Consider the following 18,047-nt stretch of genomic DNA (forward strand, 5'->3'; position numbering starts at 1 on the left):
AGATAGGTTAAAACTGGTCAAATAAGTGCAGTTTATGGTTCTTCAATTATACTAAGTTGTACCAAAAGACCAGAAGTATGCTTTGACCCAACAGTTCCACTTTCTTATAAAATTTGGAAATGATTGATCCTGGAGCCAGCCTTGTTTGTTTATGTGGCATTGTCACATTTTTTGCTCTGTGAACGTGCCTTGTAGTTGTGATACTATCATAATCTGGCATTTCTATTAAAGAAATATTCAGCGCTTTAGTTAATATAGCTGAGCTCTCAGGTGGCTGCTATGTGCCACACACAGTACAGCTGTTTCTCACAACCGCAGCTTTACAAGGTGGCTGTTAAACTCCCCATTTTACAGATGATGAAACTAAGGCCATTCAGTGAAAAAGTGCCAAGGCTGGGATTGGATTTCTACATCTTCCCCATTCAAAATAAGGTAACCACCAGCTATACATGGCTGATCCAAATTGAAGTGGCTATAAGCATAAAATACATACTGGATTTTTTAAAGACTTAGTATGAAAATAAGAATAGAAAATTAGTAATATGTTATATATTGATTAAAAATTTAAATGATAATATTTTAGATATATTAGGTTAAGTAAATAAAACACATAACAAATTAATTTCAAATGTTCCTTTTTACTTCTTTTAATGTAGCCACTAGAAAATTCAAAATTACATGTGAGGCTCACATGATAGTTCTCCTGCACATAGAGCTCTTTCCACTTCCCCCTGTCTCTGTAAAGGCAACTAGCAAGTTAACTCAACAGTACATGTTTGTGTTGATTGAATGTATACTGTGTGCTGGTTAAACTTATAGTTTTGTTTACCAGTACATGTAAGCCCATTAGCTATTTAATTTCAAGCACAAATTGTCAGCAAGCAGTCCTTTGAAACATCTCAGGTCTGAATGACATGTCTAGAAGGAAGGATGTGGGCTCTCTCAGTTTAACGTGGATATAGTAGTCTCTATCTGACCATCACATCGCATGTTCTTATGTATAGAATAGCTGTGTTCATTAAAGCACTGTTCTCGGTTGGGCAGATACACTTGTCTCCCCTGATCAGGATGGCAGTTTTATTAACGAGTTTTTAAAACTATACTACGGATTACTGTTTTCTTTGTTGTTGTTTTCTTTATTTTTGAGAAGCACCATAGCTTCTAAGTTTTGAAGAATCAAGAAATCATGACTGAATTTTGATGTCCCAAATGTATATATATATATTTTTTTAGATACTATGCTTTCCCCCAGTCACTGTGGCTGCTCCCATGCCACAGAGGAAGTCAGAGTGCATAATTGCAGCAGAGATTCCTGGGCCCTAAAATATTTACTTTCTGGCCCTTTTGAAAAGGTTCGCAGATCCCAGGTCAGTTAAGTTACAAGTGATTCTCCAAGAAGTTCCGTGGAAATGTCTTTAAGATCCTGTTCACATTGGCAGGAGTGGGGGTGAGGATCTGAGCAGTGAGAGACTGCAAGTGGAGCTGTGATGACCCTGAGGGGAAAGGAGGACATGACCCTGAGGTTGGAACGTGGTTCCATTTCCGTTTCAGCCAGTCTAGCCTCACCCTCTGGCCTTGCCTCCCCTGCCCTCCACCCGAGCCAGCATCTAACCTGGAACCCTGACACTGCCACGCACTGTCCCTGGAAAATACATGTAAGGCTTTCTCCCCTGCCAGATGCCTGGTGAGGGTTCAAAAGGCTGGAGGGCCCTGGCCGGTTTGGTTCAGCGGATGGAGCGTCGGCCTGCGGACTGAAGGGTCCCAGGTTCGATTCTGGTCGGGGGGCATGTGCCTTGGTTGCGGACACATCCCCAGTAGGGGGTGTGCGGGAGGCAGCTGATTGATGGTTCTCTCGTCAATGTCTCTAGCTCTCTATCCCTCTCCCTTCCTCTCTGTAAAAAAATCAATAAAATATATTAAAAAAAAAAAAAGAAAGGCTGGAGAGGAAATAACTGCTTGTTGGTGGCCAGTCACCAGGAGCCCTCGGAGCCCTCACTGTTGTTATTTAGCTCCTGCTGCTTCCTAAACACACCTGCCTGCCTTACTTTACTCCTGCCTCCCATTGGTGATGTGCTGACTCTGGGTTCAGGTCCCAGCCTGCCACCTCCAGGCTGAGGTAGGTGAACTGCTGTCTCTACATCCGTTTCTGATCTGCAAAACTGGGATAATAACCATTTCTTCTTCAGGGGGAATTGTGGGGATCGACGTAAAAACATGTAAAGTGCTGGGTGAACCATGTCCAACAGGTAGTGAGTCCTGCATGACTATTACTTTTGATTACTCATTATTGTCACCATAATCATGATTCTACTTCAAGTCCCAGGTCTGACAAAAGCCAAAAAAAACCACAAAAAACAAAAACACCACAGAATAAGTTAGGGATGTGCTTAGGTCAAAGCCACCACCTCTAGGAAGCCTTCTTACTAGGCCTGCAGTGCCATGATCCTTGGCACTTTGTAACTCGAGGGCAGGGGTGGGGAACGTCAGGCCCATGGGCCGTATAAGGCCCTGGAAATCATTTGGTCTGGCCCTGCCAAGGCTTTAGGAGTGAGTTAATTAAATGTTTGACCAAGTATAGCAGGCTAATTTTTAAGTTGATAATTTTGTATGGCCCGTGAATGATGTTATAAATATCCAAATGGGCCTTGGCAGAAAAGGGGTTCCCCACCCTGAGCTAGAGGGTAGACAGAGCAACTGCTGAGTCAGCCTGATCCAGGCACACATCCTAGCTGTGTGACCCCAGACAGGTTACTTACCTCTGGCGCTCTCCCTCCCCGGAGCATGGCGAGCCTCTCCCTTCCCCTCCCCATTCCCACAGGTGTCGCCTTTACCTTCCTCACTCCTGAGCTCTAAGGGTCCTTCCTTAACCTCTGTAGCTTGTTTCCTAAGCCCATTTCTTCTACAATTTAAAAAAAAAAAAGTTACTTCTCTGTGCCTCATTCCCTCACCTGTCAAGGGGGAGTGGGGGGTGTAATGTCATCCTCGCGGGGGTCCTCCTGAGGCCTCACTGAGATGATGCGAATTGCAGGCGCTCCGAGGGGTTTTCAGTAAACAGCACTGTACACCGTGCTGTTGTCCCTTTCTGCCTTTCCTTACATTGCTGCCCAGCCACAGGCAGGCCTTAGGCCTCCACTTCTAGGAAAGGTGGATCTGGGTGCCCCACTCCTCCAGCAAGAGGGAGCTTCGTGCAAACGATTGTTCCCTGAAATTGGCCGAAGAAGCAGCATCCCACCTCCCCCAAAGAACGTGACCGGCCTTTGCCTCCCCACCTTCCCTGGCAGTCCTGGACCCGGCCCTGTGGCATGAGGGGAGATACCCGCGGTGGAACTCAGAGTGATACACCGGAATGTAGAATTCCCAAATTAGCAACTCAGGCCGGGACTTCATAGGAAGACCCTCTGGCTGAATGAGCCTTGACCCTCTTTCGTATTAGCAGCTGCGCCTGGCAGCCCTGCCGAAAAAGCACCTGTCCTCCCTTCGCCTGGCCACCAGGCCTGTGGCCCCGGCCTCCTGGCTGCCTGCTGAGGAAGCTCCTTCCCTGCCGGAAGGGCTATTACACCTGCTTCTGTGTGACCACACCCTGTCTTTCTCTTACTTTCCTTTTCTTGCTTTTTTTTTTTTTAGTCACTTTTTATTCCTTACCACTGAGACAGAATGAATTCGGGTGACTAATGATTTACAACAGAGCTTTCACATTCTCTGCTGGTGATGGAAAGGTACATGGGATTTTCACAAGTGTATACCTAGGCAGGATGAAGGTAGACGCTGTCCAGGCCTAAGTCACACAGAGGCTGTAAGAAGCCAGCTTTTAATATCAAAATTGTCCTGAGGTAGATCCCGACTTCCTGATTGATTCAAGGCAGATTCCGATATTAGAATATTAAATTATCCAGAGATTGCATCCTAATCCTCTGGTTGATTTGAAATGAATTTGAATTAAGACAGCTTAAAAATAGCTTTTATAGCATCTTTATGACTTGATACCGTGGAGAAATAAACATGAAGCTGATGCCACAGACGTCGTCCTCTGTTGACTCAGAGGCTGCCTTTGCCGGGAATTCTTCTAGTGGTCATCCGAGAAGGTGCTTGCCATCCCCGTGCAGCAGTTCATAATTCACCAACAACCTATACGTAACACTCAATTAAGGAACCACAGAGGCATGTTGGCCAGATGACTGATGGACAGCCGAATGGAAATTCTGCACCACTCAGGAAAACACGGCTAAAATCAATCCCCCGTGAGGGAAACCATGACTTATTAATACATTCTCTGCCTCCACTGAGTCGTGAATCACTGCTTTCCTATCAAAAGCTAATAGAAAGCCAAGATTGGTAAAACTTCTTACAAGTCCCTGTGGCCTGTCAGTGTAAAAGGGGCAGGACTGGAACTCGGACAGGAGCCTGCATGTCGCAGAGCCAGCACGTGGAGTCTGTCCCACTCCAGGGTGAGGAGCTGGCCCTGCACTGAAGGGGCCCTGCCGGGGTGGGGGGGCGGGGGGGCAGGGCCTCGAGGAAGCAGGGAGGAGGAGCACCTATTGTTTACCAACACCCAAACGCTCCTCCAAACCTGCCACCCATGTGACAGGTGTTGTCATTATTCATCTTACAAATGAGGAAATTGGGGCTCACAAGTTTCAGGAACCTGCCAGAGGTCCCAGAGGACAGAACTGAGTCTGCAAGGCCCGGTGGGAGCTTGGAATCCTGCCTGACCTTCTGTCTGTTCACTTGTTACATGATCATTGCATCGGTCCTTGTTCAGGACTCAAATGTCCAGTCCCTGGTATTGGGGGTGGGGTTGGGGGTGGGAGCTCTTTTACCAGAGGGGAGAAGGGTCTGGGCACAGTGGCTCTGCTCACAGACACTTCTTTCAGCTTCTTTTCTAGTCCCCTTTAGGCATCTTTGCTCCTGTAAGAATCCTTCACATTTTCTGTCACTTGGGACCTTAATAATAAATAGTGAGCCCTGGGGGCCTGGAGAGGGAAGAGGATGGGGCCGTGCACTGCAGAGGAGCCCAGCTCTGAAAGTTCCCGCCCCTCGAACAATCCCCATTAATGATTCCGTCTCTGCAAATGCCGATTGATATGGCGTGAAATTTGAACGTAAATGAGTTTTTACAGCTAATTACAGCTAATGCGAGCAACTTTCAAAATTGCCAAACATTCCTTCCAGAATAGTACAGTTTGCAACTATGAATTAGGCATAAAGAGCCAAATTTCATAAACATAATTTAGCGTACAACAGAATTGTACTGCTAAGTGCTTTCCCACCGGCCATTAGGAGCTCCCCGAGGCGGCACTAATAGCACATGCCCGTTTGGTCTCTGCTGGCCGCAGGCTTTGCAAGCCTAGAAAGCAGCGGAGGAGGCGGTCATTGCCTCGGCCGCTCAGCCGGAGTGGTCAGGAGCCCTCACGTCTCCGTTTGCAACGAGGACCCAATGGGCACACAGCTCGGGCTCGGGGTGGTGGCCCCTCCATCGCTTCTGTCATCTTCTCCTGGTCCATCTGCCATGCCGCCTCTAAGCTGCTCATCTCACCTTGGTGTTTTGTTGGTGATCACCAGACCAGTTCCTGACCACTGCACACATTACAGCAGTAAAAATGTAGAAAGTGACGCCCCTCACCGATCCCACCCAACCAGCCTCATCTGAAATCACCACGTTTAGGAGTTGAGTGTATTTCTCTCCCATTCAGTTGGGGATACAAACACATTCACACACACCCTCTTATACATACCCCATCTTTATTTTTTTTTTTTTACAAAAAACAGGGTCATACAACACTTATTTACATCTTCCTGTTTATACTGAATATTTGGTGCCTTTCAATGTCAGTATATGTTAGTCTGCCTCTTCTTTTAACGTACATGCTATGATTTACCCAGTCTCCCACCAATGAGCATTACAAACAGTGCCTCAGTGGACACTGTACTGTAATTTCTGCCCACAGACACCACACACCTACATCTGAGGAGTCTTCGCCGGGTATTTCTGAAGGATACATTTCTATAAAAAATGGTGCTGTTGGGTCAAGGACACAATAAAATATGAGAAGAGAGCATCTAATACCCTCTGAAATGTGGAGTATCTGTTTGCATCTAATAAGAGGAAATGGAAATAGCGGTGTCTCCCCACCCTCGGCTGTGGGGAGACCTGGGTCACCTTCCTTCCCAGCCCTAGTTGTGGACCTCACCTGGCAGACAGCCACACCTGCCCAGGTGGGTCCTCGGTTCCTGCCACACACTTGCAGCTATGGTCTGAGCGCTCTGTCAGAAGTCTCCCAGAATCCTGCTAACCAGCAGCAGCTGCTTTAAACATCTCGAACCTATTTCCTTTATGCTCTTTTGGATCATTGTCATATGCAGAACTGCTTCATCTCCACAAAGGTTCCTCCTGCGACCCTCCTGTAGCCACCCCCACCTTAATCCTTTCATCTCTGCTCCTACCTCAGCAGCCATATCTATAATTGGTCATGTCAAGAATGTGAAATAAGAGGAATCACACAGCACGAAACCTTTTGGCTTTATTTCATCAGCAGGCTTCCTTGATACCATTCAAGCCGTTGCATCAGTCGTTCCTTCCTTCTGTGTCGCTTAGTAGTATTCCCTGGTGTGGATGTGGTAGTTCAACCATCCACCCGTTAGAGGGCAGGCAGGTTGCTTCCGTTTTCTGGCTAGTACACATAAAGCCGCTATGAATATCCAGGTACAAATTTTTGAGTGAACACGTATCCGAGGGTTCCGTCGCTGGGTCGTGTGGTAGTTGCAAGTTCAAAGTTCTAAGAAACTGCGAGGCGGTTTTCCAGGGTGGCTGCACGACTTTCACCCCCTCCACCTGTAAGTGTGTCCAGGTCCTCTGCACCAGAGCCAGCGTTTGTGTGAGTAACCTTTTAAAATATTTTGTTTGGTTGGTTCCCCCTCCCCCCCTCCCTTTGCTGGTTAAAAGCTACAAATCCCATTTCTGGCCTTTTGGAAATGATACATGTAATGTTTGTTAGTTAATTTTAAATTTTGGAACAATTTTAGACTTACATAAAAATTCCAAATACATGCCGTAACGGGTTTGGCTCAGTGGATAGAGCGTCAGCCTGCGGACTGAAGGGTCCCGGGTTCGATTCCGGTCAGGGGCATGTACCTTGGTTGTGGACACATCCCCAGTAGGGGGTGTGCAGGAGGCAGCTGATCGATGTTTCTCTCTCATCAATGTTCTTAACTCTATCCCTCTTCCTTCCTCTCCGTAAAAAATCAATAAAATATATTTTTTTAAAAATTCCAAATACAATACTGAGAATTCCCACTTTCCATACTCCTAATATCTTACGCAAATAGGGTACATAAAGTCCATAGTCAGATCCCCTTACCTTTTCCGTAATGCCCTCCTGCTCAGGAGCCCACCTGGCATGCCGCCTATCGCTGGTCATCGTGCGGACTTGTCTCGTGGCTGTGGCATCTCTCGGACTTGGCTTGTGTTTAGTGACCTTGACGGCTTGGAGAAGTACTGGTCAGCATGTATAGAATTCGTCTGATGTTTTCCTCCTGCTGGGGTCATGGGTTTGGGGAAGATCACACAGTAAAGTGCCATTTTCATCACAATTGCATCAGGGCACATCTGTCAACATGACTTATCATTATGGCTGATGTTTGTTCAGTTTCTCGCCTGGAACTTACTCTCGGAGGGCGGTCACTATGCACAGTCCTCACACACCTCAGGGTGGGGGAATAGGCCCCACTCCCTTGAGGGCGAACATCTATAAATTAGTTGTTACTCTTCAGTAGGGGAGATCTGCGTCTTTCTCCCACGTGTATTTGTGTACTTAATCATTTACATTAGTTGGACTCATGGATATTTTTATACTTTGAGTTATAATTTAATACTAGTTTTGTTTTCTTAAATCGTTAAGTTTGGCCACTGTGTCCCTTAGACGTGCCTCCAGCATTGTGAGGTGTTAAGCACTTGCTTGTTTCCCGGCTTTGCAAGATACTCCAGGCTCAGCTAGTAAGCTTCCTGCCCAGCCCTCTAGTCAGTTATTTCTCCGCGGATCCCTCACCTGTCTTGTTGGAGAATGGTGTGAGAAACCCAGACCTGGATACTAGGCGTGCTCATTGCTAATAGGTGTCCTTGCTTCTCAGGCACTCCCAGATGACAGAGCAAGGACATGTGTGTCTGGATACTCACCTGTGTGTTTACACATCTGTAAATATTTCCGTAGGTAACCATTTGCTTCGATATTAAGCTAAACATCATTCTGATGTGTCCAACTCTAATCTGTTACCACATGGATCATTCTAGCCTCCTCCCTTTTCATTTTTTTATTGAGCTATATAATTCACACACCATAAAATTCACCCTTTTAAAGTCTAAAATTCACTGGTTTTAATATGTTCACAAGGCTGTGCAGCCATCCACTGTCTAATTGCAGACATCTTACCATTCCCTAAGGAAACGCTGTGCCCGTGAGCAGTCATCCACCTTCCCTTTCTCTCCCCAGCCCCTGACAAGCAGTAATCTTCCTTTCTCTGTGGATTTGCCTGTTCTGGACATTTTATAGAAATGGAGTCATACAGTGTGTAGCCTTTTGTGTCTAACTCCTTTCATTCAGCATAATGTTTTTGAGGTCAGTCCATGTTGTAGCATGTGTCAGTGCTTTGTTCCTCCTGTGACTGAATAACCCATTGTATGGATGTACCACATTTCGTTTACCCATTCATCAGTTAATGGACATTTAGCTTGTTTACACTTTTAGGCAATTTTGAATAATGCTGTTATGAACATTCATGTACAATTGTTTGCAATAATGGGCATTTTCATTCATTTCTCTTATATACCTAGGAGTAAATTGCTGGGTCATGTGGTCACTATATGTTTAACATTTTGAGAACTGCCAAAGTGTTTTTACAAAACTGCTGCACCATTTTATATCCCCACCAGCACTGTAGGAGGGTTCCAATTTCTCCAAATCCCTGTGAACACTTGTTATTTTCCATCTTTTTTATTTTAGCCATTTTAGTGGGTGTGAAGTGATAGCTCGTGATTTGCATTTCCCTGATGGTTGATGATGCTAAACATCTTTTTATGTGCTTATTGGTCATTTGTATACCTTCTTTGGAGAACTGTTTGTTCAAATTATTTGCCCATCTATCAGTTTGGTTATTTCTTGTGTATGGGTGAGTGTGTGTGTGTGTGTGTGTGTGTGTGTGTGTGTGTGAAAATATTTATTTCCATTATGCTAGGCGAAATAAGCCAGTCAGAGAAAGACAAGTTACATGATCTCACTCACATGTGCAATCTAATGAACAAAATAAACTGGTGAACAAAATAGATCCAGAGACATAAAAGCATGGAACAGACTGTAGAATCTCAGAAGGAAGGTGGTGAGTGGGACGAGAGCAAAGAACTTGTATGCATGTATGCATAACCCATGGACACAGACAATAGGGTGGTGAAGGCGGGGGGCGGGGGTGGCTAGAAGAGGTCAATGAGGGGGAAAGGGGACATATGTAATACTTTCAACAATAAAGATTTAAAAAGTTTTTTTCTTCAGCCCCAATGTCAAAAAAAAAATGATTTGGGGGTGGAGGGGATAGGACAACTATTAAATGTAGTGAAGAAATTTCATAGGCCTAAAGGAACTATTAAAAGGAAGAATGAATTAGATTTATATCGTGAATAGAATCCTACTTATAAAAACACAAATCAGCTTGAATTTCTGAATAATTACTAAGATTCAAAGTGACAATTTTCTATTACAATCTCATTCTTAATGTTCTCCCAGAATCCTTAATCCTGGGAAAAGCGGAGCAAAATATGGCCAGAGGTTCATACCTTTTTTCCAACATTATTCCACCAGCCATCAAAGGTAATAAAGATTTAGCCACGGCAGATGCGAGCTCCAGGTCAATTCTTTCCGTTCTCTTTTGCTCTGCACTTTAGTTGATCTAACTAAAGCTTCTGCCATCACACTTAAAGCTCCTCAAGATAAACCAGAGTAAGAAATCCCATTTGCTTCCCTACTCAGTTCAAAGCCATGTTTTATTTTTAAAGTAGTTGCATATTCTGTTATGCACTGTAATAGATTGTGATGAAGGTTGTAAAGAGCTAATAAATGTGTGGGCCTCTTAATGTGCAAAACTAAATAATTCCTAAAAGAGTTGTAATCTTTTATAAATAATCTTTAAGTTTCCTGTAAATTCGAAAAAATTTTGAACAGATTGTTAAAGCCTATACTTAATACAAACACCGTAGAAGGTGGGGCAGGGTGTCATTCTGAGATCTATCTTGGTTGATTTCTGGGTACCTTGTGGCGAGATTGAATCCCACTCGGAAGCCTGTGCTTTCTCTGTCCCCTAATGGTGGCCACAGCCTTTCTGGTTATTTCTTTTTATTGTTGAATTGGAAGAGTTCTTTTTTATTTTCTGAATATTACACCCTTATCAGATACATGACTTGCAAATATTTTCTCCCATTCCATGGGTTATCTTTTCATTTTCTTGATAATGTTCTTTTCCAATTTTTAAAATTTTTTATGAAAGCAAATTCATTATATTTACATGAGATGCATCTTTTTTGTATCCCCATTCCTTCACTTCTCTTAGTCTTTGGCAACCATCAGCTCGTTCCCTATATCTATGGGTCTGTTTCTCTTTTGTCCATTTATTTTATTTTGGATTCCACATATAAGTGAAATCATGTGGTGTTTGTCTTTCTCTGTTTGATTTATTTCACTTAGCATAATACTCTCTAGGTCCAGCCATGCTATCTCAATGATAAATTTCATTCTTTTTATATATCTGAATAATATTTCCTTGCATGTACATCCACGTCTTCTTTATCCATTCATCTATTGATGGACATCTAGGTTGCTTTCATATCTTGGCTATTACTGGTAATACTGTAATAAATGTAGGGATGCATATATCTTTTTGATTAGGTGTTTTTGTTTCTTTGGATAAATACCCAGAAGTAGAATTGATGGATCATATAGCAGCTCTATTTTTAATTTTTTGAGGAATCTCTGTACTGTTTCTACAGTGGTTGTGCCAGTTTACAATCCCACCCACAACAGTGTCTGAGGGTTCCCTCTCCACATCGTGCTAACACTGATTTGTTGATTAATTGATGATAGCCATTCTGACCAGTGTGAGACGATACCTTGTGGTTTTAATTTGCATTTCCCTGATGATTAGTGATGCTGAGCATCTTTTCATTTGTTGGCCATCTGTGTGTCCTCTTGGGAGAAATGTCTGTTGAGGTACACTTTCCATTTTTTAATTGGATTTTATTTATTTTTTTATTTTTTTTTAGTGTTAAGTTGTATGAGTTCCTTATGTATTTTGGATATTAACCCCTTATCTGATGTGTCATTGACAACTATCTTCTTCCATTCAGTAGGTTGTTTTTTTGTTTTGTTGATGGTTTCCTTCACTGTGCAAAAACATTTTAGTGTGATGAAGTCCCCTTTGTTTTTTTATTCTTTTGTTTTCTTTGCTTGATGAGACATATCCAAAAAAAAAAAAAATGTTGCTATGAGTGATGTCAGAGAGTTTACTGCCTATGTTTTCTTCTAGGAATTTTAGCGTTTCAGGTCTTACATTTAAGTCCTTCATTTATTTTGTTTGTTTTCTATATTGTATAAGAAGGTGATCTAGTTTCTTAATTTCTTTTTTTTTTTTTTTGCGTGTATCTGTCTAGTTTTCCCAAAGTCGCTTAATGAAGAGACTGTCTTTACCCCATTGAATATCCTTACCTCTGTTGTCATAGATTAATTGTCCATATAAGCAAGGATTTATTTCTAGGCTCTCTTTCCTAGTCCATTGATCTATATATCTGTTATTATGCCAGTACCATGCTGTTCTGATTATTGTAGTGGTATAGTATAGTTTGATATCAAGGAGCATCATACCTCCCACTTTGTTCTTTCTCAAAATTTCTTTGGCTATTCAGGGTCTGTTGTGGTGTCATATAAATTTTAGGATTAGTTATTCTAATTCTGAGAAGAATGCCACCTGTATTTTAATAGGGATTATATTGAATCTATATATTGCTTTAGGTAGTAAAGACATTTTAACAATATTAATCCTTTCATTCCACAAGTGGGTATAGCCTTCCATTTATTTATGTCTTCTTAATGAAGGTTTGGAAGTGGTAAACTTTTAGTCTTTATGTGTCCAAACATGTATTTATTTTGCCCTTAAACTTGAATGATGGTTTAGCTAGGTATAAAATTTGAGGTGTGTAGTTATTTGCCCTCAACATTTTGAAGATATAATGCCTTGATTCTGTTATTGCTCAGATGCCCCTATCTAATTGTCATTCCTTTGTAATACTTTACCCTGCTATCTTAAGCTTTTTTCTCTTTCATGCTCTACAATTTTACTTGATATGAAAAGCTCTCAGCTATTATTTCTTCAAATTAGTCTTACTACTATTTACTCGTTCCCCCTGTTCAGTTTCTCTTGAGAACGCACTGATACCTCGTAATCTATCTTCCGGGTTCTTTGAACTGCTTGTTCATATCACTTGTGACTGGGTCTCCGTGTCGTCTTCAGTTCAGTTCCTCAAGTCTACCTTTTAATTCACTAATATCACATGAGATCTTTGATTAGTGCCAAGTCTAGAATGTATGCCACTTGTTGAGAGTTGCTTTTGTTGTAAATTTCAATGTCTTTTATGTCCACCATTTCTAAATTTTCATTATCAACTATTCTCATTCAGTTTATGCCTGTTTTGCTTCATAACAAGTATGGATATTGGTCCTTTACTTAAATTAGCCCATTTATTTAAAGTATTTCCCAGGCAGTTTTATATCGATTTAATCTGGAATGAATTTGTGTTCCTAATTGAAGAGTTTGTAGACCATCTTACTTTGCATGAGATTTCTTCATGGGTGGTGGAATTTTTTAATTTCAGGTTCAGTTTGAGTAAGAGATTTCTTGGTTTTGTTTTTCTCTTACTTTCTCTCTTGAATAACTTCTCCCAGTCTATGGTTTCGGTTACTTCCACCCCAGCCACCATCCAGGACCAGGCCTTATAATATAGTGATTTATTGGGAAAATGCGTTTCAGTTCCTAGACTTGAGCCTGTGTCTTCCTTCCTTCCTAGACCCACAGGCTGCTATGAGCCCTAGCCCTGTAGTGTGCTAGAGACAGCTCCTATCAGCTCACAAAAATCAATGATTAAATTTTAAGGACTCTCGTGAGCTGATTGTTAAACAGCCATTGTTTAATTATATGAACTCACCATTAAGTAAATTATATTAAACAGTAAAGATAACAAACACTCAAAACTTAGCATTTTCTAATTATCTTGCCATACATTTCTAATATCCATGCTCTAAAGGTTGCAGTATTTGTGTCCATGTAGTGGAAACACTATAGCATGGTGCTCGAGGCATCTCTTCCCGCTCCGGTTCAATAACATCATGTTGGTCATTTGAAAATGGCCATGATAAGAGTGTTCAAACCATGGAGATTAGGAAACATTACAAATCGGGTCTTTTTTGTGTGTGTGCATGTGTGCGAAATACTTGTTTAACATACCAGCACAGCATTGCCCTGGCCCCGGGCACCAAGCAACAGGCAACAGCAGTTTTCTTCAATCTCCTCCCGTAAACAGGCACTCCCGCCACCTCATTTCAAACGGGGTCAGCTTCATTTCCTCCGCTCAGAAAGAGCTTTCCGTCCCGGTTATCTCACCATAAGTGCTTACCTCCCAGAAGCCAAGTACCCCACTCATGGCTTGGCCTTCCTGCTTTGTGTCTGGTCCATGGCATTATTCGTTTGGATGCTGAGGTTGCCTCTGTCCTTCAGTTTTCCCTTTTATGTATTATCCATCATTGCTTTAAGCTTGAGGTGGGGAGATGTACATTAAACATTGAACATGCTGTTCCATCTTGACCAGAACTCCATCGACATTATTTTTCATAGACATGTAACTTCGATCGTATGGCTCTCATAATGCCCTCAAAAGATTTCCTTCAGCCTTCGCCATCTCTCCCCATCATTCACCTTCTGTTCCTTGTCTGTTTTTCCCTAATACTTTCCTGGACCAGTTGTTAGGACAAACATGATAACATCTATAATAATAATTAAGCATAATATGCTAATTAGACCGGATGGCTGAACAACCTTCCAGATAACCTTTCAGATGACCTTCCGGACGAAGCCAGGGCTGCGAGGGCTGAGGCAAGCCGCCGTAGCTGCAAAGGCCCAACCCCTTGCACGAATTTCATGCATCGGGCCTCTAGTTGTATATATGAGCTATCCTAGAAGATTCTGGATGTCACATATGCTGCCTCTTAATTATTATACACTGAATAATAGTATGTGTGTAATATAATAATATATTACTGTTCCAACAAGAAAACATTGGAGCCCTAAGTTACCTAAATGGAAATCCTTGGCCCCCTAATGTTTTTCCCTTCCCTGCAGGTATCAAAGCTGTATTCTCGGGCCACTACCACAGGAATGCTGGGGGAACCTACCGGAACCTTGACGTCGTGGTGTCATCTGCCATCGGGTGCCAGCTGGGCAAAGACACCCACGGGGTCCGCGTCGTGGTGGTCACTGCTGAGAAGATCGTTCATCGGTACTACAGTTTGGACGAGCTGAGCGAGAAGGGAATAGAAGGTGACCTGATGGACTTAATGAAGGAAAAATGATGGCCATTATGACCCAGTCAATTCCACTTCCACTGTCTTTTAATTTTGCCAGAAACAGCAGCTTCTGAATAAAGAAGTATCTAGGCAGATTTGTGAATTTATGTCCTTTGCATAAATCAGAGAGCTGGGTCCTATTCTGAATTACATTTGAAGTAGAACTGCCTTCCCTTTAAGAAAGAGAAGGGGCTGGAGGAGGGTTGGAGCCTGGGAGTAAGAGAATAAATGATGCTGGAATATCTCTGTATGAGTGTGTGAATAACCTTTTCTAATGATGTGTTTCTCAACTATCTCAGATTCTCTGTTGTTAAATCAAATTGTTTTCTCGCAGTTTATGGTGAGTGTCTATCTATGGATCTCAATCCCAACTGGTATCCAGGTGTAATCTTGGGTAATCCTCGAACAAACTGCATCTGATCAGTTAAACTGTAGTCATGGCTCCGACGCTTGGCAACAGGAAGGTCATCTCCTCTCCCTCCTAACAAAGCAGACAACTCTCCTCCTACCAGAGCTGTGCAGGCGCTCATTTCTACACGGAGCTGTCAGATGCCGAGGCCTGTGCTGGTGATGCAGTTGGTACAAGTCAGAGCTGAGTTTGCCTTCTTGGTGACTAGAAAAGTCACCTTTGCACATATATTAGCCATCTACAAAAGTCTCATCCAAGAGGCCAGGACCAGAGCCCTAAAGTCACCTGGCACACATTCTGAGTTTATTCCGTTCACACTGGATGCTGCAGGAACTCCACAGGTTGCTGTCCTCATGCGATCAGAATGACTCTCCACTCCTGAGACGCTTCACTGTGTTGACGTTGACAGGAAAAGTGGGAATTGAGACAAGAGTTCTCAAAAGAATCAAAGCAGAAATTTCGGCAGGGCAAACACTGCTTCCAGCCGCTTTAATGGAATTGGCGCCGCCTTTGATTCACTGCCCCAGAGCAGGGGAACGAGGATGTGAAAATGGGCACTGTTTCCATGCCGTCTCCTCTCTGCATCTTCTCCGCAGCTCCTGACACTGTGCTGTTTCATCCACGTGGTCTGCTCTGCAGATGTCCTGATGGGCAGGGACATAGGTTCTCCCAGCCCTGCCAGGAACACCTCACAGCGTCACACAGTAGCACTCCCTCACCCCGAAATGCCTTCAACAACCGCTGCTTACAAATGAACTGCAAAACCCATCAAGACTTTCTCGTTAAAAAGTGTTAGTCAGCGTAGCAAAACCATGAGAAAGTAAATAGAAAGATAATTGGATATGTAAATTTATAAGGAACAAAAGACAAGAAGTTAATTGTACTATAGATCGGTGACACACTAGCTCACTGTTACGTGGCCCAGGAAAATTAAAAATGTTCAAACTTAGAATTCCCTTGTTTGGGGATTTTGCTGCGTTCTTGCTTTGTATTCATTTTTCTTTACAACAGGTGCGGAGATGAGTTCAGGAAGAGGAAACTCAGTAAGTGTCCTAACTAACAGCCACACGTGTGGGGCCTGGGAGGCGGGAACACTGAGGATTAGCTACCAGGATCGTGTGCCCGGCCCATAAACACAGGCGTGGGCTCCTGGGAGGGGACAGGGAAGCACAGGGGCTGACCCAGCGTCTCTGTGGCGTCACGGGTGCAAACGCTCTGGACTGTGGCACCAGAGTTTTGGCGGAGCATACGGAGATCATTAAAAGCAGCAGAAATTAAATTTACTAAGCCTCCCTCCCAAAAACCTAATAAGTAAAAGAACTGACTCAAAACACAGCAAGAATGTGCTAACAATAGGGAATCCTGCGAAACCTTCACCATTTTTAAAGTAACCAAACAGCAATATTCTCATGGTGAGAGGTTCAGGAAGACATTAGGAAGTGATTCTGTAAATAAGCACGTATCATCCTGAAAATAGGTAAGTACCAATGCATCCACTTATGATTCCTTTTTCTTAAAAAAGGGATGATAAACAAGTGCCTTCTACTGTGAAAAACAAGAAAACGCTCCTGGTCATACGTGCGTGGTGTTGGAGTGTTGCTTCTGTTCTACACGCTGTGTGAAGGGCTTTGGCTCAGAGAGGCCGTGCCACCTGACCGAGGTCACACAGCTCTTCCGAGGGGAAGGACGGACCAAGAAGCTAGCAGCTCCACTGCTAAGCCTGTGCTCAACACTGTCCCCTCTTTCCTGGAAAATGCTTTTAATGGTGACAGTGGCTTGGTTGGTTGGGCGTCGTTCCATGTACCAAGAGATCACCAGTTCAATTTGCGGTCGGGCACATGCCCAGGTTTCTGGCTCAGTCGCCAGTGGGGGTCATACAGGCGGCTGCTGACTTATGTTTCTCTATCTCTATCTCCGTTCCGCACTCTGTAGAATTAATTTTTAAAAAATTTACCAGCTCTGCCCTTGGCAACCTTTGACCATCTCTCCTGGGCAAGAGAACCCAGTGTTAGCTGGAGGACCTGGGACTTCATCCGGGTTCACAGAGCCCCTTCTCTGAATTGCACCAGGTTCGTGGTGGCAAAGCCTGTCCCAGACACAGATGGTTCCAGAGGAAGAATTTTCACTGGAGGAGATGGGAAAGCAGAATTGAACTATAATGGGCCACAGGACACAGCTCTGCCCACAGCGATAAATGCTGTCAGATGACTCCGCACTTCCTGTTTACAGTTCTGCCCCAGGGGTAGGGAACTTGGCATTCTCTCCAGCAAGGCGTGCCACCCGAATGCGCCCCCTTCCAATTAGTCATCGTAATTGGGGGGAAGACAAGGGGCTGCCAAAGGGGAAGGTCGTTTAAAGTGATCTCAAATTGGATGGCCAACACTCTGCGGGCCCAGTGGGGAGATGAACGTCGGACTGCTTCACTTTTTACAATAAATACATTTCTCTCTCGTCTTCAGTGATGTTTCTCCCGAGGTTGGAAAATGGGTGGGGTGAATCCAGTAAACTTTATGGAACAAGCAGACAAACATTTCATAATAGCGTGTGCTTTTCAGCATTACGAGATTGTGGGTCCCTGATAGAGGGATAAGGCAAACACTGAGGTTTATATTATGTACTTGCGAAAGATGCCAAGTTATGTACATCTGTAGGTGCTATATACACATAATACAGTTTCATGTTATAGTCTACGTTCTAACATGAAATCTTTTGAGGAAAGGTAGCAAAACATCATTTGCATTTACTTGAACTCTTAAAACTTATTCCCCAAGTAGTGCCTGAAACAGCTATGTGAGTCATGAAGTTAAGTGGCAATATTGTATTAAGCTGGGGGAGATGATTAGGAATAAACTGTCAAGGCAAGCTCTGTTAAAAGCTCTGTGTAATAGACACCAGGGATTTCTTGTTCTGGTAACCTTAGCAGTTGTGGTTGCATGTGCAAAAGACAGTAATTGACAAGTGATACTGACTTTCCTTATAACTTCACAGAATAC

The 18,047-nt window shown here is 43.3% G+C and overlaps 1 protein-coding gene across 1 annotated transcript in view; it reads left to right on the forward strand.

Moving 5' to 3' along the window:
• CPPED1 (calcineurin like phosphoesterase domain containing 1) overlaps window positions 1-14,889 on the forward strand; it is a 113,632-nt gene extending 98,743 nt beyond the window's left edge. Inside the window, exon 4 of the mRNA XM_070412957.1 lies at window positions 14,422-14,889. Coding sequence (XP_070269058.1) covers window positions 14,422-14,651 — 230 coding nt within the window. The 3' untranslated portion in view covers window positions 14,652-14,889. The remainder of the gene's footprint in view (window positions 1-14,421) is intronic.
• The last annotated feature ends 3,158 nt before the right edge of the window (window positions 14,890-18,047 follow it).

This window comes from Myotis yumanensis, unplaced genomic scaffold (assembly GCF_028538775.1).
Source record: "Myotis yumanensis isolate MYYU_CA2020_CCGP unplaced genomic scaffold, mMyoYum1.0.hap1 SCAF_4, whole genome shotgun sequence".
In the NCBI taxonomy this organism is placed as follows: Eukaryota; Metazoa; Chordata; class Mammalia; order Chiroptera; family Vespertilionidae; genus Myotis; species Myotis yumanensis.